Raw genomic sequence first — 20,048 nt, forward strand, 5'->3', positions numbered from 1 at the left:
ATAATTTATCCTTGTGAAATAAAATTCACAGGTCATTGGTGCTAGCTTTTTTTTATGTCGCAAGCTAGAGTTTTGTTGACACAAATTAGAATCATTTGGAAGAGGGAAATTCAATTGAGAAAGTGCCCCACCAATTGGCCTATGGACAGGGCTATGGGACATTTTCTTGATTAATGATTGATGTGGGAGGGCCTAGTCCACCTTGTGGGGCCACCCCTGGGCTGGTGGTCCTGGGTGCTATAAGAAAGCAGTCTGAGTAAGCAATGGAAAGCAAATCAGTAAGCAGTACTCCTCCATGACCTCTTCCAGTTCCTGCCTCCAAGTTCCTGCTCTGAGTTCCCAGCCTGACTCCCCTTAGTGATGAACATAAAAGTTGAAAGGTGAAATAAACCTTTACCTCCTGGAGTTGCTTTTGTTCGTGTGTTATTACAGTAACAGAAAACCTAACTAAGACACCAGCTCTTGGATGGATGCTATTTTATCATAGGTCTTTGGGCACTCCCTGTTCATTAGAACAGGTTCTTTGGCAACGGTGACCAGGACCTTTCAATAGCTTTTAATGAAAGTCATTACTTTATTAGTTTATATGCTTTTTGTTTATAGTTTTGCATATGGAGTTCTGCTTAATTTCTCTATTAGCTAAGATAATTGAAAAAATAATTGTGGAATGTTTATTGGAAGTATGTTTATGGAAAATAAAATGTCGACGGATTGTGACTTGCAAATATGTAAGAAAGATAAGGAGGTGGTGGAAAAGTATAGATGGGACTGGGAGCAAAGAAAGGAGATTAAGATCAGTACCCAGCTGTAGCTTCCTTCACATCTCAGGTGAATCCGCTCATGAAAGGCCTCTGTCATTTTCTTTTTTTTTATTGATTTTTATTGAGCTCTACATTTTTCCCTTCTCCTCTCCCACCCTTTAACCCTACCCTAAGGTCCCCATGCTCCCAATTTACTTAGGAGATCTTGTCTTTTTCTACTTCCCATGTTGATTAGATCTATGTAAGTCTCTTTTAGTGTCCTGATTATTGTCTAAGTTCTCTGGGATTGTGGTTTGTAGGCTGGTTTTCTTTGCTTTATGTTTAAAATCCACCTATGAGTGGGTACATGTGATAATTGTCTTTCTGTGTCTGGGTTACCTCACTCAAAATAATGTTTTTTAGCTCAATTTGCCTGCAACATTCAAGATATCGTTATTTTTTCTGCTATGTAGTACTCCATTGTGTAAATGTACTATATTTTTCTTTTTCTTTTTTTTTTTGAGATTATAAAGGGATTTAATTTGTTCTGTACTGAGTTCCAAGAAAATACATGATGATATAGAGGACAGAGGTTAGGCTTCATGATTTCCTAGAAATTTCTTAGGAAATTTAAATCAAAAAACAAAAGCCTGTCTGTCAAAGGTCATGCAGTATATTGAGTCCAGGGGGCAAGAAAAGCCACTTCGAAAGCATGAAATCTTCTAGGTCTCTGTACAATCTATACTCAGTAAGCCAGCATAAACCATGAATTGAGCCACAGTTAAATATAAACATGCTAGTATCTTATTTTAAGTAATAAATAATACCTCTTTCAACATATAGTCGTTTTTGCATACTCTCTATTTTGGCATTAGCTGCTATTCCATGGCAGGATGGATACAATTTCTAGACCTTCTTGTCCTAGCTGAATGCCTCTGTCATTTTCTGTATGCTGTGTTGTTACTGCTTTTAGATAAACAATTAACTTGCCAATTAATTATGTACTATTTTATAATCTGTACTAAAATGGTCTATTATAAATTTAGGTTCTTAATTCTCCCTCCAAGATTATACTTTATGTTCTTAATTAGATTTACACTGTGTGGAATCCTGAACTATTTCTTAGAAACAGATCTTCTTTTACTACGCCTTGGTGATTGTTGCCACAGAGAAGCTCATTATTGGGGGAGGAATGAAAAGTGTGGTAGGAAGGTGACAGAAGAGGTAGCATGGGTGGATGGGGACAGAAATAATGAATATGGCTAAGGATGTTCGTGCTGTTGTTTGGGAAGGTGAATGAAAGAAGTGTTGAAATAACTTGCCTTGTCTCTTGACAGCCACTGAAAATGTCTGCATATTGCTGGGGCGTGAATAATTTTAGTTTCTTCTATTAACAGGCTTATTCAGTATTTTGAGTTTTTTTAAAGAGAGATTTTAAATTGAAAGTGCATTTTAACATTTGAGTAAGATTTGAGTTTATATGATAGGCTTATGGGTAGTTTCCATACATAAATATTCCACAAATATACATCTATTTTACTTTTTACATTTTTCATGTCTTATTTAATGATTATGAATAATATTTTAAAAATGAAAAAAGTTGTATGTCTAAAATTTTGGCCCTGTTATTTTAACCACCTAAGTGAGTTGCATTTGAAATAATTGATATGCAGTGTTCAAACATTTGGATGGTTGAAGGAAGAGTCTCACATACAGTTGCATCTGAAGGAAAATGTGCTTTTCAATTTCAGATTGAATATATTAAATTTCCTTTCTGGTATCATGCTTTTGATAATAGGACATATCCAAGTTTGCAGAAAAAGACAACACGGTTCTTGGAGAAGGTGGAGTCACACTAAGTGGAGGTCAACGTGCAAGGATTTCTTTAGCAAGGTGAACATTTAACCGTTGCTCCAGTGAGCATTTGCTGTAAATAATATGTACATATATATATATATATATATATATATATATATATATATATATATATATATATAGTGTGTGTGTGTGTATTTCTCTACTGCTTCATGTTTTGTCTCTGGGTTTGACAATTTCTTTTAAGAACTATAAACAGTATAGTATTCAGATGGTAAAAATGGTGGCTTTTTTCAAAAACCATTCTCTAATTTTTATTTGTTTATACTTTTTGTTATGTTACTTGTATTGTTATAAGCAGAAAGCTATAAAGTTTTGAAAAGAACAAAGAGGGAAATTACAAATTTCTTTTCTTTTATTATACATTCCCTTCCTCTCCCAGTCCCAGATGACACTTTAGGTTTACAGTTTGCTTCTCACTTTGGACAATATACATTTTACATTTTTAAATTTTAGAATATAATTTATGATTTTATAACAAAATAGTAAGGAAAATGATGATACTAGGACTAAGACTTGTTGTTTGTTCTGAGACAAGGGACAAGGTCTCCCTGTGTGAGCTCATGGTCTTCCTGCATTTGCTTCTGAGTGCTAGGATTACAGGTGTGTGCCACCACACCCAGCTGTGGTTTACAGTGAACACATGCCTTTATCTGTGATTCCTATCGTCATAAGGGTCATGTGAGTATTAAGAAAGTGCCCTGAGGACTTAGAAGCTGTCAAAAAGAAACACATATAATTCTTGTCAGAAAGAAAACATCTTATTTAAGTGTAGTCTGTTCAAAGACAGTTGGTGCTAGGGGATGTCAGATGGCCTTTAGTTTTATTCAAACAAAATTCTTTTTATTGTGTTACCAAAGTTGTTAATGAGAAATTACATTGAGTTAGTACTGTCTCAGTATCTTGGCCCCTTTTCTTTCTTTTACTTCCCAAATCTGGAAAAGTAAAAAAGTAAACATTGTACCGACAACTGATTTCTTGATACCACTCTCTCTCTCTGTCTCTCTCTCTCTCTCTTGTGATATTAAGCCCCATACAACCCTACAAGCAGAAATTGTTCTCTACATTTTATGGAAGAAATCACAAGATAATTGAGGTAGTCAGACATTAACTTACCAAAAGCCACAAGGAAATGGTACAGTCACTATTTAATCCAGGTCATCTTGACTCCTTACATTCAGCTGTGCCTTGATCCTGAGAATACACTGGGAAAACAGATCATCTGATACAGAGAGTTCACAGATGAGATGATGGTTTTATAATCATTTGGAAGTTAATTCCTTATCTGTGAGCCAACAATCATATATGATTTATGAGAGTATGTTACTTCAGCATAGGATTTCTATTTACTAGTTTAAGATTTAGTCATATTTGCTATGTACTAGCATATATGCATAGTACTACTAAAAACAGTTGTTCACTGTTATTCTCATCCAAATGTGCAATATGCCATCTTCTTTTGTATGATGAACACACACAAACACACACATTTGAGAAATTAGTCATACATGTGAAGGAGAGTGTTAGTCTGTGTGTAGTACCAATATGCATTCTGAATACATTTTTCAGACACCCACTTTATTTTTGTTCCCATTTATTGTCTAAAAATAAGGAGTCAGGTCTGGTGATGGTATCCTGTTGGTAGAGTCTTTATACAGCATAGAAAAATCACACGTCAAGACAAGGAGTATGTTTGTGTGTGTGTGTGTGTGTGAATATGTTTGTGTCTTTCTGTGTAAATGTGTGTGTATGTGTGTGTCCCTCTCCTCACGAAGTCACAATTATCCAATCGTGAAACTCCACCTTGATGATCTTAATCCTAGTCACTTTCCAAAGGGCCTATCTCTAAGCACCATATTGAACTAAATTTCAGTCCTCTTGTAGAAACTCATAGTGGATTAATCTCAGAGGGGACAGATAACATTTTAACTATATTGCAGAGAAAAAAGTAAGAGCTAAATGTGGTTAAAGATAGCACATTTCTGTGGAGTCCATTAGTTCTTCCATATTGCCTTCTAGACAATTTACAGCATAAAGGCTTTTTCATGGTTTTATTTAGAATTTTTGCTATTTTTATTTTTGTTTCATTGCTTTTCTTATTATGTGATGATTAAGTACATTTTGAAAGCAAAAGAATCAACAATTATCTTTTAAAAAATGACCTATGTAGCTGAAATAGAGATAGCATTATTAATAATCATTCCTGAGAAAAATTTAAAGTTATAAAGAAATTACTTCATTTATGTTTATTTGGAAAATATATCTTTATATTTTTACTATTGTTAAGTCAAATTACTTAAAGGTTTTTATCTTTAATTTAAAGTAAATTAAAGGCTGGGGAGATATCTCAGTGGTTAAGAGCACTGGCTCTTCTTCTGTAAGGTCTGTATTTTAGCCCAGCATTTACATTGTTGCTTCACAGTCATCTGTAACTTCAATCCAGGGGATCTGACATCCTCTTCTTGCCTCCATACACTCAGCACACATGGTACACATGCATGCTGGCAAAACACTCAAACACAAAAGGTTTTTTTTTAAACAGTTAAGTTGCATATGTATTCTTTCTTATTCTGAATCATTGATCATTACCTATGTGTAACACTCATGAAAGAGGTTCAGGGACAGTCTATAAGGAGGAGATCCAAAGTAAATTATCTCATTGTTCCTCATTTAATATAGTTGGGACTATTACTAGCATAGCTCTGGAAGAAGTTACTAACAGTGTTACTTCTGCCCCATGTTGTGAAAAGTGCTTTCAGTTCAGGAATCTGATGGAATTTCTATAACACATGTCAAAGGTTTAAAATATCAGTTCTGAGTTAAATGCAAAAAAATGGAGGGAACCCTAACTTCATTTCTGCTTTGTTTACAGAGCAGTATATAAAGATGCTGATCTGTACCTCCTGGATTCTCCTTTTGGATACCTAGATGTCTTAACTGAAGAACAAATATTTGAAAAGTATGTTCTTTGACTGAGTTATATATAATGCTAATGGTAAAAGATAATAAAATGTCTCTATCATCACAAGCTGCATATTAGCTCTAGAGCAGTGGTTCTTAATCTGTGGATCACAACTCCTTTGAGAGTGAACAACCCCTTTCTCAGTGGTTGTATATCAGATATCCCACATATCAGATACAGTTCAAAACACTAGCAAAATTATAGTAATGAAGTAACAATGAAAATAATTTTATGGTGGGATGTTACCACACATGGTGAACTGTATTAAATGGTCACAACATTAGGAATGTTGAGAACCACTAAGCTAGAGCAATACAGCCACCATTTTTATGACTCAGAATGTAATATAGTAATACAGTACTTATTCAGTTCTGGCCTCCCTTCATGGCCAAGGCTGAAGATTGCTTCTATCAAAACCTTTTCTGATGATCACTTGTAAAGCCAATTTCTTTGATAGATGACCTGCTTCAATTGATAGTTAAGTAATTTTTTATATTATTGCTATCTTGAGATATGTCTTCCTGTATTTTAAGTGGTTATATTTTTAGATTTTCACATATCTTTCTGTATTAGTATTTAATTTTATATTGTGGATAAAAATAATGATTTGTGTAATGGTGAATGCCCTTACTGTACATCTGCGTTAGTCTTTTCCTGGACCCAGCCCCATCTGTGTTACAGAGAACTGGGATATATACTTCCTTAAAGCTCTTATTAGATACCAATGGGTATGAAGTCCCTAAGAGATGCAGTTAGCAATATGACTTGAATTCAAATTTTAAAAATAACTTCATGGATAACAAAGTACTCTATTAGAATAGACATTGCAGCCTTCTTGGATTTTAAGTGGTAGGAAATGTTTTGTGTGTTAAATGACTTAATTATTTATTGGTTTATTTCAAAGTTTTACTTCAGGACATTGTCAATGGTTGAAATATTCTAGAGTCCTGATTATTTTCTTTTATATCTTAAATGATATGTTTAATTCTGGACTTCATTACATTTAACACTTGAAGCTAACAGAAGCCCGCTATCCTGGAGCTACTTTTATTCAGAAACATTATTTTGTTTGATATTTTCAGTTTATGTCTCAGTTGAATGGAGTATATTAGCATTGTTTTTCTAGTCATAACCCCAAGAACATGTTATCCGTGATCTCTGAATGAAATGCCAAGTCCCATCAACACCGTCTCTACTTTACACTTCCCAATCTCCAGTTTTGCTCATATGTTTCTGAACTAAGCTATAGTGAAGAAGTACATATATGACAAGGCATCTTAATAATGAATCTTCTCTTACTTAATTTTAATCTAATGAAAAGGATATAGAAGGCCCTAGTCATGTTTCTACTTCACTTAAAGCTTATTGCATCCTCTTTTTCAGTACAGCCTTGCATTAACATACCTGTTATCTTGAGTCTCTAAAGTTGCTCTGTAATGGACTTTGCATCAATTCCCTGAGTTCATATAGTCAGAATGCTGAGTAACCATCACTACGTTAAGCATACAACTCAGCTTAAGACAAACATTTTCTAAGCTGTTAATAAAGATACAAGAGCACAAACCCTTGAGTAGTACAGAATGATACAGGTTCTGTGTGATGCCTTAGCAAGAAAGGTTGCTGCAGAATTTTACATGAACGGTTGGTTCTATTGGGTCCAGGGCACTAATTACCTTTGCCTGGATTTCTTGTTTAGATCTTCTAGGAGTCATTGTGCTGTTTTTGTTTGTTCAGTTGTTGTCTGTTTTGCTTTACATACAATAGAGTTTAGCTTCATTGTAGGGAAAGAACTGCTTTGATTTTTAAGACAGGAGGCTCCTTTGGTTCTGGGACTTCTTAGTGCCAGTGATATGGGCTTGTACCACAGTCTTCCAATGTATTTGCCTTTTAGAAGTCTGTTCTTAGCAAGTCTCTCTAGTTTAAGACAGAAAAGAAAATCCCATTAAATGTAATACCCCGTGCTATATTTATGATATTGTAACTGTAGCTAATGTCTTACCCTCATAAAATTAACTGTTATTATTTATATTTAAGGATATAGTGATGGTTCTTATTTTTGTTAATTAAGGGATAAAAGAAATTGATTCCCACTAGAGAGTACACTTTAAGATTTACCTTTAAAGTATAGGAAAATTTTATTGGAGGAAAGTTAACTTATTTCTTAGTTGTTACATTTTGTTTTAAAACAGATTAGTCAACATAAAATTCAAGAGAAAATTAAATAAAAAATTAAAAAAGAAAACCTCTGACATTTTAGAAGCTATATGGAAATATAAACTTTCAGGAACATTAAAGATCACCTAACAAGTCCTTTATTTTCTAGAGAAATAAACCAAGACCTAAGAGAAAATGATTTGGTTAAAATCACATAATTATTGCTTAACAAAAATTGAATTTCTTTTTCTGTCTACTAGCAATCACCTTTACAGCATGATACGAAATTTCATGCTGCAATCAAAAGGCATCTAATAGTTACTATGAAATATTTATCCATATAACCATATTAAGTAACAGAATGCCATGATAAAGATTTTATGCAGTGATACATTAATAAGATGCTAAAATTAAATATACATCACTATTTATGTAGTAAAGTCTTATATATTTTTATATTCCCAAAGCTGTATCTGTAAATTGATGGCCAACAAAACTAGAATTTTGGTCACATCTAAAATGGAGCACTTAAAGAAAGCTGACAAAATACTAATTTTGCATGAGGGCAGCAGCTATTTCTATGGGACATTTTCTGAATTACAAAGTCTACGTGCAGACTTCACCTCAAAACTCATGGGGTATGACACCTTTGACCAGTTTACTGAGGAGAGAAGAAGCTCAATTCTAACTGAGACCTTACGCAGGTTCTCAGTAGATGAGTCCTCTGTCACCTGGAACAAAACCAAACAGTCATTTAAACAGACTGGAGAGTATGGAGAAAAAAGGAAGAGCTCTATTCTAAATTCCTTCAGCAATATGAGGAAATTTTCCATTGTGCCAAAGACTCCATTAGTCACAGAAGGAGATTCTGATGAGTCCCAAGAAAGGAGACTGTCCCTGGTTCCAGATTCTGAACAGGGAGAGGCAGTCCTGCCTCGCAGCAACATAATCCCCACTGGCCCCACATTTCCAGGCAGAAGAAGACAGTCTGTTTTGGACCTCATGACATACACACCCACCCAGGGCTTCAGCAACATTCAGAGGACAAGGACTTCCATTCGAAAGATCTCCTTAGCCCCTCAGATAAGCTTAAATGAAGTGGACATATATTCAAGACGGCTGTCTGAAGACAGTGCATTGAACATCACTGAAGAAGTTAATGAAGAGGATTTAAAGGTATGTACTCTCAACGTCTTAAAGTGCACTCATCATCATAACTCTATAATTTTAGTGAATTTTGATGCATATTTCATGTTTCATGGCATTCTGTTGTAGTCTCTGGGTTAAGGGTGCAAAGTCCATTATCTGTGTAAGCAACTTCAAATATAAAATAATATATATATTATATATATAATATATATTATATAAAATATTTCTGATTGTAATTGAAACATCACATCTCTCCAAAAGGTGTGAACCAAACAAGGGCTTAGTATTGAGTCCCTTTACTAGGCCCATGATATGGTATTTGTTATTATAAATTAATAATTGTCTGATTTAGTGGTTTTCTAGAACAAAATGGAGTAAAGTATGTTTATAAGCAAATAGTTGCGTTTATGTAGACATCAAGACATCTAAACAGGCATAGCCTTGATAAGGGTTACAAAAAACTGGCTTCTTGACAAGAATAATTAACATTAATGCCTGAACTTGGTTAATATGCACTTTCCAACATTTCAGATTTGTTTTATGTGTTATGATTTTGAAAAGTTTTTTTCTTTTAAAGAACATATGCGAAGCTTAACATATATATACCAATACTCAGACTGGAAGACTGTCACTGTAGGTTAAGGAACAAAATGACTTTTCTTAAAAATGCAAAACAGGAGAGCTATTGTTTACTAAGCAATGCTTGTGCCTTAGATGAAGCTAAAAATAGAGTCCTAGAAAATGAACATGTTTAGTGGTGGCAGTCTTTAATAGAAAGTTACCTTTTGGTCAATCACATTTCCTGTCTTTAGGTCAGAGTTCACTGTGTTGTCAAATTAAAGGATAAGTAATTCCCCCAAAATATCACTCAGTATTTCTATAATCTTAAAATGATTTGCTAAAAGATAGTTCATCTGTGGGATTTAATATCCTTCTAAGTGAAACACCCAAATTGAAGTCTATAAATTTTTGTCAGTCTGCATTGTAACGAGTGATTTCTTTGACTAATTATGTTACCAGGTCATCAATTACTTCAACTCCAGGCATCATGCTTTATTCCCTTCCCTGTGATGGAAGGTCATATCCTTGCCCCTATTTGCAGAAAAAGAAAATAAAATTCTGAGAAATTCAGCAACAGATACCCATTCAAGCATCCTAGGATGTTGCTTGTAGTCCTTGAATTCAAATAAAGGTCAATCCAGTCCCACAATCTAATTTCTAATCAGTGAACCTTCCTCCAGCTTAACAGGACTCCTTTGTAAGTCTAATGCCACTTGTGAACTCCATGGATCTGTATGAAGAACAACCCCATCTTTTTCTTTTAGAATATATAAGGAATCTTTTTTCCCACATTTTAAAAATCTATCTTCCAGAAAAAAAAACCTAAAGGCTTCTAGAAAAATATATTTAGTGTTAGAATTTTGTAACTGAAGTTATAACTAAAAAAATCCATAATACCTAAGGAATATGTAAACATAAACTAGCTTTTTTAAAAAAAATAAATGATATAATAGTTAGCAAGTTCCAAACTACACTTGACTATGGATCACTGAAACAATTCAAATCAAGGAAAGTTTGGGAACTTCAGTCTGATGGCACCAACCACGTGACAAAACTTGTTTTGTTAGGAAGCATTTAAATGCTAACACTGTCCTACAAGATCACTGTGTTTCTTAGTTTTCAAAACTAGCCTTTTTTCAAGATAGGGTCTCTCTGTAGCTTTGGAGCCTGTCCTGCCAGTAGCTCTTGTAGACCAGGCTGGCCTTTAACTCACAGGGATCCACCCGCCTCCCAAGTGCTGGAATTACAGGCATGTGCCACCACAGCCCAGCGAGTTGTTCCTTTATTTCCCTGAATTAAAAGTAAGACCTCAGAGGTGGGATGGAGTAAGTTGTTTCAGAACCACGCTTCTTTCCCCAGGAGTGTTTTTTTGACGATATGGTGAAGATCCCCCCAGTGACGACATGGAACACATACCTCCGCTATTTTACTCTCCATAAAAGCTTGCTTATAGTGCTGATTTGGTGCGTGCTTGTTTTTCTGGTTGAGGTAAGCATGTTTATTGTAAACTGTTACTGTGACTTTAAATCAAGGATTGCATTTGTATGGGTGCATGCATGTAAATACTTGTTAATCTGTCAATGGTAGCTAACTGGATAGGTCATGGCTTTTGGAAGCCAATGGTAGCTGGAGAGTTGGCACAGTGGGTAAGGGCTCTGGCTGTGTCTACAGAGGACCAAGTTGGATTTCCAGCACCCACAAGTGGTTCACAATCGTGTGTAACTCCAGTCCCAGGGAATCCAGTGCTCTTTTCTGGCCTCTGTGAGTACCACATATATGTGGTGCATAGACAGATATATAGGCAAAATACATATACACAAAAAAGTAAATTAAAAAATTTTTTTAAAAATTCACAATTAGAATTACTATTGATATTTTAGTATTTCAGGCAAAACATAAAATATACTTTAATACAAATACTGTATATGAAGATTTGTCATAAAATAAATTTTATTGGGCATATTTAATATATTCAACATATTTAAAGGTTCATACACATTGTAAAAAGGTTACTATAGCAAAAATAATTACACAGCTGTCATCTCAAATAACATTTTTTTGTTTTGTGATAAGAGCCACTAAAATTCACACAGCTAGCATGAATCCCAAGTACAGTATAGTTTTATTACCTATAATCCTCATTTCATTCATTATATCTTTTAATTAAATTATATGATTTTACAAATTTTCACCTCCTTCCCTCCTCCCATTTCCCTTCCCGTCCCTCCATGCCCCCTCCTACTCCCTCTCCAGTCCAAGGAGCAGTCAGGGTTCCCTGCCCTGTGGGAAGTCCAAGTTCCTCCGCCATCCATCCAGGTCTAGGAAGGTGAGGATCCAAACAGACTAGGCTCCCACAAAGCCAGTACATGCAGTAGAATCAAAACCCAGTGCCATTGGCTTCTCAGTCAGCCCTCCTTGTCAGCCACATTCAGAGAGTCCGGTTTGATCACATGTTTCATCAGTCCCAGTCCAGTTTGCCTTGGAAAGCTCCCATTAGATCAGTCCCATTGTCTCGGTGAATGGATGCACCCCTCTCGGTCCTGACTTACTTGCTCATGTTCTCCCTCCTTCTGCTCCTCATTTGGACCTTGGGAGCTCAGTACAGTGCTCCAACGTGGGTTTCTGTCTCTATCTCCATCCAACGCCAAACGAAGGTTCTATGGTGATATGCAAGATAATCATCAATATATTTAGTTTTTAAGATCTGAAGGCTCAGACTATCAAGAGTACTGATTGAAATTGAATGAATTGAAATTAAGCACTGAAAAGATTTCTGGATATTAGTCTAGTTATTAACTAAACAGGTGGTGACTCGTGGTGATTCTTGTTCATCTGTAGCACTTTTGTCTCGGGCAGCTTCCATTGAGGGAGGCTTGGTTGCCTTCCACAATGATATAATGCTTTGATTGTATGTTGACCTGCTACACAAGTATGCAGTATTATTCCTTCACTCGGTTACTGTTCCTGTTGCTATGATAAAGCACCAGTAAGTTAAGGAAAGGATAATTAATTTTGGCTTATGTTTGAGAGCTATATTCCTGGAGTCTGGGAAGGTATGACAGCAGGGTAGTAAGGCAATGTTCATATTGCATGCACACTCTGAAAGCAAGTGTAAAGCTCAAGAGCCTTCCTTAATTGTGCAGTAGCTTGAGACCAAGTGTTCAGACACATGAGCCTAAGGGTCGTTTTAAATCCAAACCATCAACATTCACCTAAGGAAAAAAATCATCTTGTCATTAGTCAAGAAATTAACTATTGATGAGAAAACAAATGCCATGTAACTACGCTTTGTTCACTGAGCTGTCATTATTACTAAAAGAAAGAAAAAGGAGAAGAAGGGAAGAAGAAAAGAGAGAGAGAGGGAGGGAGGGAGGGAGGGAGGGAAGGAAGGGAAGAAGGAAAAGGAAGGAAAGGCAAGGAAAAGAAAGTCATGATGGGCAAAATTCAGTCACGTCCTCTTGGGGGCAGGAAATAATCTAATGGCATGAATTTTTTTTCCAATATCTTATAGACATTGGCCAGTTGAGTAACTTTCAAAGTGCTGAAGAACAAGAAGAGCAATAATAGAAATATAGTAATTTTAAAATGATGTGTATGCTTGTATAGCTAAACAACATATATGCTAATGTCTACAATTGTGTTACTTTCTTTCAATCAAAATTTACATAGATTTTCCTTTAGAATAAACTTTTTTCTTAGTATCAATCTGTGCAGTTCTTTTGACTATTAGAATGTTTCCTGGTACATTCCATTGTGGGACAGGTGCCAGTCCACAGTGGTAGTTTAGTTTTTATAAGCACTGATAGATCCTTATATTTAATGATGAAAATACCCACAGAAACATCAAGATGCATATCCTCCTCCTTCATAGTGAGTTACCTAATTTAAACCTTAATAAAGGCTGTATATCCATTTATATTTATGATTTTATAGCATTTATTTAATGTGTTTTGTTTTTGCAATATGAAATAAATTTAGCAGTTCATCCTGTTTTTTTCCTGTTTCTTCATAATTGCTAAACTAGAAAAAAACCTGAATATTTAATTTGCTAACATTTTTCTTTCATGTGTCGTTTTGGAAAAGTGTACATTTTATCCATTTCCTCTAAAAACTATGTCTTTTCTAAGTTCTTATTAACACTAAGCAAATAGACTAAAATTTCCATTGTGCTACTTTTTCTAGTGGCCCTTCTTGGCAGTGTATCCAGGACTAGAAAGGGAAAATGTAAACAGTGGATTAAGGGATGTTTCCTGTTTCCTTTACAATAACCAGAGGGTGCAACATCTGAAGATCCTGGTCACCGTTTTATCTTACAGCCTTTAAGCCTACATCAGAGAACTGATCTTTCTTTAGGTTGTTAATTAGGAGTTCCTGAGTGGCTTTGTTTCAGTAATAAGATAGAGACATAGGGTGTTTCCATAATACTACCTTTCCTGTTGAATAATGGTAGTCTTCTCAGAGCATCTTATTTTTTGTGGATGCATATTTTAGGGCATTATTTGTCATACAAAATGCATGAAAATCTATGAATTTACTGCATTTCATGTAATAAGGCATCATGTTTAACCTCCTCAGTTTACTAATGGAAAATGACTATTATTTAGTTTGTTGCTACTGTCACTTAATCATCTAGGAGTGTCACTCTTTGAAAATTCACTTGAACGTCATAGCCTTGAAGCATTCTAGAGTGAAATGATAGAGTTACTCTGTTGTTTCTTTCACCCTCAAAACTTTTTTCTAAAGCCTCCTACCAAGTCTTCAAAAATGCTTTTACTATTGTCAGTAGAAACGGTTTGGATTGATGAATTCACCTGACAGCCGGGAAATAACTTTACATTAGTATCTAGGCCCACTTTTTAGAAGAGTTGTCTACTGTCCCATTCAGAGATATGCATTTCCTGGATCTGCTTCTCTTCATAGTGTGGCCAGTGGTTTTCTTCTAGTCAGAACATAGAAGGAGTGTAATAATTGAGTGTCTCAGTGCATGTGCCTTATCTAGAGTCTTGAGTAATTTCATTAGTCTGAAGACAGAGGAGGGCATTTGTATAAGAGCAAAGACTTTTCAAAAGCCCAGATTTTTGCTGGATTTTTTTGTTGTTCTGCATTTACTTGAATCTCAAGAAAACAAAATTTTTCTTTTTACTAAGACAGTACATGGGGACTTTGTATACAGTGAGAAAACATGACTATTAAAATCATGCCATTCAATTTTCATTATTAAAACTAGTAAGATAAAATAAAATAAAATTTATTATTTAAGTAGCTGAGTCTTAACTTACCCCAATAGTGTCATTTAAAACAATTACTGTAGCTGCTGACTCCAGAAGTGCAAAGCCAAGACACTGAGCGTGTGTGCACTGAGATGTTGGCCGTGTTGAATTTAGAAATGAGTGTGGAAAGCACAGATAAAGATGTAGAAAAAAATCAACTGTGGATTGTTCCATTCCAGGTGGCTGCTTCTTTATTTGTGTTGTGGTTGCTTAAAAAGTGAGTATTCTGCATATTGTGGATTTTGTTTTATTTCCATTTGGAGATTCTATAGTATTTCCATATCTGCTATGTTTAAGTAGCTACACATTCCTCCAAATTATGAGAGGAGAAAAACAAGTTACAGTCATTCTTCAGTTTCTGAGGAGATGAATTCCAGGACAAAGATACTAAATTCTGCGCTCAAGCCCCATATGTAGAATTGCGTGGTATGTGCATGTATCTCATGCATGTCACCACATCTACTTTAACGTGGCTCTAGGTTGTTATGACGCCTAGTTTAGTGTGAGTTTTATGCAAGTGGTTGTTATAGCAAACTGATGACAAGGAATATAAATGCATCCCTGCTCAGTAAAGATCCATTTTAAGAGTCTTTTTCTCCTTCCACCAGCAACTAAATCTGTGGATGCTCAGGAGAGCCATAAAGTTTCCTGAATTTGTTTAAGCTGAAAGCTGTTTAGTGCCCTCGGATCTTCACTTATCTTTTAAAAATTAGTGGTTTTCTGTTTCCATGAAATGCAATAAATAAACATTTTACATTTGTTTTCTACTAAGTATTTTCTCAAATCAGTATCAACTGCATCTATTTCCATTATCAGAAAACTTAAAACTTTTTTGGCAAGACCAAAGTTATAAACCTATGGGGATAGTCTCTTTTAAGTCCATAATTCATGCTTCTTTATGCTTTTATTATGATTCAGTTGCAAGTTTGGTTGTAAAATAATAACCATTATTTTTTTTTGTTTTACAGCAACCCTACGCATGATGGAAAAAATGCTACTTTAGCTACAAATAACACCTATCTTGTGATTATCACCCATACAAGCTTCTATTACATTTTTTACATTTATGTGGGAGTGGCTGACACTTTGCTTGCCTTGGGCCTCTTCAGAGGTTTGCCCCTGGTGCATACACTAATCAAAGCAGCAAGAATTTTACACCAGAAAATGTTACATTCTATTCTTCATGCACCAATGTCAACCTTGAACACACTAAAAGCAGGTAATTTGGATTAGCTGTCTAAAATGGAACTCCCTGCTCACTTGCTGTCTAACAGCTTGAGCACAGGCATCTGCCCCTTACTCAGCGGCCTTCTTTCATGTTTCTCAGATATTGAAGGCAATGAGGCCTATGGTGACCGGTATTTCTGTATCACCCTAATAGGGTAACTCATTTTGTCATAATGTGATTGGCGCAGTAGTCTCAGTAGAAGCACCTCATTTGATAACTTGGCCTTTTTTGTTTCACATACTTGATCTAACTTTTCCCCAGACATTATAGTCTCCTCTATAATATTGTTCCCAGGAGAAAGAAATTTGAAGTTATAATGGAAAATAGAAAATTCTGCTATGAAAAGTGTCTTTGATGGGGAAAATAACTGTTTCAGGAGACTCTTCAAAGTAGTCATATGAATGTATAAAAGGACATTGGGGGAAAGGGAAGATTTTAAATATATTTTGAGACAGCTACAGTACATGATACTTGGTATCAAGCCTTTTGACACCAGGAAAGAGGTACAAAATAGACAGGAGGAGATGAGGAGAAAGGGTTTTAGACAGAAGGAAACAACACAAGGTGAAGCAGGAAGGTAGGAAAGGATAGACTGTCTAGAGAATAGACACACTTAGTGAAAGAGTATTTGAATAGAGGAACCTAGGTTAGTTAAGGACAAATTAAGGGAAAGTATTAAATATTTTAAATATTAAACAAGGAATTTTGGACTTCATCCTGCTGCTAATAGTTAGTGAATGATAAGGTTAGCTATTACAATGTTGTCATAGTGTTATGTTACACTTTATTAAATTGTTTGTTTAGCTCCTCTTTAGACAATGAATTCCTCAAGGATAAGGAGAGTGAGTTAATTACCTCTGTTATCTCTGTACCCAGCTCTGTCCCAGGCATGTAGTAGACATGGGAGTTTTAGTTCATTGAGGCAACAGATAATCAAGACTTTGATGTGTGAGCCTGAAATTTAGAATACAGGTTGAAGCTTGGACTGTCAGTGGAAAAGATAGATAAAATAAAAAAGGAATCTCATCTGGGATGTACCATATAAAGGAGACAGCTATGGATTCTGCAGAGTTGCATCTGGAGGGCATAGACTTCACATGGAAGGCTGTGTATGTCCTGTGTCTTGGAGATGAACTAAAGAGAGGATGAGAACCAACCCATTAAAGAACTTGAAGCTCAGAGCAGCCGAAGTGAGGTTTGAGTGGTAGGATGACCAACCATATCTAACCTTAATTATAAAATAACCTGAGTAACGACATTGATTTGAGCTGACTCGTAGAGGGTTCTGTATTTTATAAAAGTTCAAAGTAGGAGACAATAACTTGAATACATAACTAGAATTTTGAGCAGTGCTAATATTTGCTAAGTCCTTGATTTTATGATTAGATGATAATTCTTATTCTAAACTCTTTTGCTGTAAATCATATTGATATGAAATAAATACATTGGTGTCCTTTTATAAGAAATTGCTTTTTTGAAAATTTTTATTTGTATCACAGGTGGGATTATTAACAGATTCTCCAAAGATGTAGCAATTTTGGATGACTTCCTGCCACTTACAATATTTGACTTCATCCAGGTTTGTACAGAATAACCATTATGAAGGGTTTTTTTACTTACCATCAAGTTTTCTCAATAGTTTCAAAAAGAAGCAAGTACATTTTTGCTTATTTTTCCTATAATAGTTGAAGTCCTGGTTAATGACTTAAGTTTTATGGAGAACAGTCTTCAAAAGTCAGAACTTTAACCAGCTCTGTGAGTAGTTGGGTCTGTTTATTCCTGTCAGGCTCTCCTTTAGATGTGAGACTATCTAGCTGGATGGCCATAAAATCTGTTTGATACCATCCTCCATTTCCTAGGTCCCTCACTGAAATAGATGGAGTCTCTGAATAGACTCCACTCCACTCCAGCCTTACCCATGAGCAGTACAAATTAGGTAGTGTCCCACAAAATGAGACTTAATGGAGAGAAAGAAGATGGGTTGTAGAAAACATGAAGGAAAAGAAATGTTCAGACTCTGTGAGGGCTTGCCCTCAGTGACTAGACCTCCCATATAGCTGTGCTGTGAGACTGACTCTCCAGTCAGTTAATGAAAGTCACCTTGAGCCACATTAGGACTCCAAGGTCACAGGACCTAGGGCAGTTGTAAGCTGATACCCTTGCCTGCTGATCCAGACACAGCCTCTGAGCTCTCTGAAGACTTCCTGATACTTCAAGAGCAAATGTGCTTGAAGAGATAGTTGGAACGCAACACTGCCCTTATTCGGATGATTCATTCTTATATCTTGTCCCCTTTTGTTCTCTCCAAAATAATACTATATTGAAAGAACTTGAATAAAAATATAGGGACTCTCACCCTCATGTGTATACACAAGCAACATCAGCACACACAGAGAAACCAGCTGTTGATTTACCTCCTCTGAAATGATTGACATAATCAAATACACTGTTCTATGTGAACTGTGTTTTGGATTTCCTTCATTGCTGTGTGTAAAGATATAACTTAGCAGTAGCAACACCTGTTGGAATTTTTTAACCCATGTTTTTATTCAGGTGCTCAAAAGTGTGATTTTGTGTGTCTTTAACACTGACCATTAGTTTCACATTCCAGGAAAGTAAATCATAGGTGCATAATATGAGTATACTAATAAAATACAACACAGTGCAATATAATATAATTAGATACTCACTGGACTGTGGACATATATTTGGGTCTGTATGCTAAAGTATTAAAAATGGTACTGAGTGATAAATATTTTTTTTTATTTTGATGGTCTACTGAGTATCTTCTGTCAATTTAAAGTTCACCTCAGAAATCTGGGAGACATAATTTTCAAATATTTATCTTACAAATGAAAGATTTTACATTTGTTATGGCTTTCAAGTTCCATGCAGCTTCAACAGTTTCAGCTCAAGTCATAGAGCTACTAGGGCTTTGTGAAGCAGCAGACAACTGAAAGGTTTCCTTAGGTCTAAGATCAACCCTCAGCGTTCCCCAACAGGGCACCAGCTAGTAAGCCCATGGGAACCAGTGAAGCATCGGCTCACTCACTAGCTTAGGGAAGTTGCACTAGGTTGGTTTTAAAATGATTGTTTATGGTTTGCATATTCAAATTAGCTATTGTGAAATAAATATTAGGAGACCTCTAACTTTTAAAAATAATGTGGGCTTGATGTCATGTAGACTGTCCATCTGATAAACACATTCAAGTATTGCAAACAGCATTCTAATTATTTTGGGAGGTAATATAAAGAGATGCCTGTGGTTGGTAAGCAAAACTCATTTTGACAGTATGGATAGAAAAATAATGCTTAATTTCCTCCAATTAAATAAATGAAATATCTCCAATTATTACAATACGAGTAGGTGAGTTTTGAGAAGGGAGTAAACCATTATAAAAACTATTTCCATGAAACCAGGAGAAACTGCCTGTGAGATAGCATTGTCCGGGAACATGCCCGATTCCTTCTTCAGAATGGAACAGGTAAAGGACCATGTATAGATGTGTTACGAGTCACCACTTTAAAAAGGGACACCTCCACTCACCGCCATGCTTTCTCTGACCCCACAGTTGCTGTTCATTGTGGTCGGAGCTATAACAGTCGTTTCGATTTTACAGCCCTACATCTTCCTGGCCACCGTGCCTGGGTTAGTGGCCTTTATCTTACTGAGGGCATATTTTCTTCATACCTCCCAACAACTCAAACAACTGGAATCTGAAGGTACAGCATGGAATGGATGTGCAGGGCCCCCTGGACTTAAGGCAGCCACAGGAGCTTTTTGTGATTCACCACCATTATCCTGCTTTCAAAAAAAAAAAAAAAAGAGAAAGTTTTCTGCTTTTCATCTCTAATATATAACTGTGGCATGTGTGGGAGTAGAGTGGGGTAGTGTGTGTGTGGAGTGGGGTAGTGTGTGTGTGGGAGTGGGGTGGGGTAGTGTGTGTGTGTGAGTGGGGTGGGGTAGTGTGTGTGTGGGAGTGGGGTGGGGTGTGTGTGTGGGAGTGGGGTGGAGTAGTGTGTGTGTGGGGGAGTGGGCTGGGGATAGTGGGGGGGAGTGGGGTTGGGTAGTGTTTGTGTGTGAGAGTGCGTGGGGTAGTGTTTGTGGG

The 20,048-nt window shown here is 35.9% G+C and overlaps 1 protein-coding gene across 1 annotated transcript in view; it reads left to right on the plus strand.

The window, feature by feature from the left end:
- The window catches only part of Cftr (CF transmembrane conductance regulator), a 147,096-nt gene that overhangs the window by 82,272 nt on the left and 44,776 nt on the right, over nucleotides 1-20,048 (plus strand). Inside the window, exons 12-19 of the mRNA XM_038319519.2 lie at nucleotides 2,539-2,633; nucleotides 5,488-5,574; nucleotides 8,199-8,907; nucleotides 10,801-10,929; nucleotides 14,891-14,928; nucleotides 15,680-15,930; nucleotides 17,439-17,518; nucleotides 19,512-19,662. Of these exons, the coding sequence (XP_038175447.1) occupies nucleotides 2,539-2,633; nucleotides 5,488-5,574; nucleotides 8,199-8,907; nucleotides 10,801-10,929; nucleotides 14,891-14,928; nucleotides 15,680-15,930; nucleotides 17,439-17,518; nucleotides 19,512-19,662 (1,540 nt within the window). The remainder of the gene's footprint in view (nucleotides 1-2,538; nucleotides 2,634-5,487; nucleotides 5,575-8,198; nucleotides 8,908-10,800; nucleotides 10,930-14,890; nucleotides 14,929-15,679; nucleotides 15,931-17,438; nucleotides 17,519-19,511; nucleotides 19,663-20,048) is intronic.

Source organism: Arvicola amphibius, chromosome 2 (genome assembly GCF_903992535.2).
Source record: "Arvicola amphibius chromosome 2, mArvAmp1.2, whole genome shotgun sequence".
Classification (NCBI taxonomy): domain Eukaryota; kingdom Metazoa; phylum Chordata; class Mammalia; order Rodentia; family Cricetidae; genus Arvicola; species Arvicola amphibius.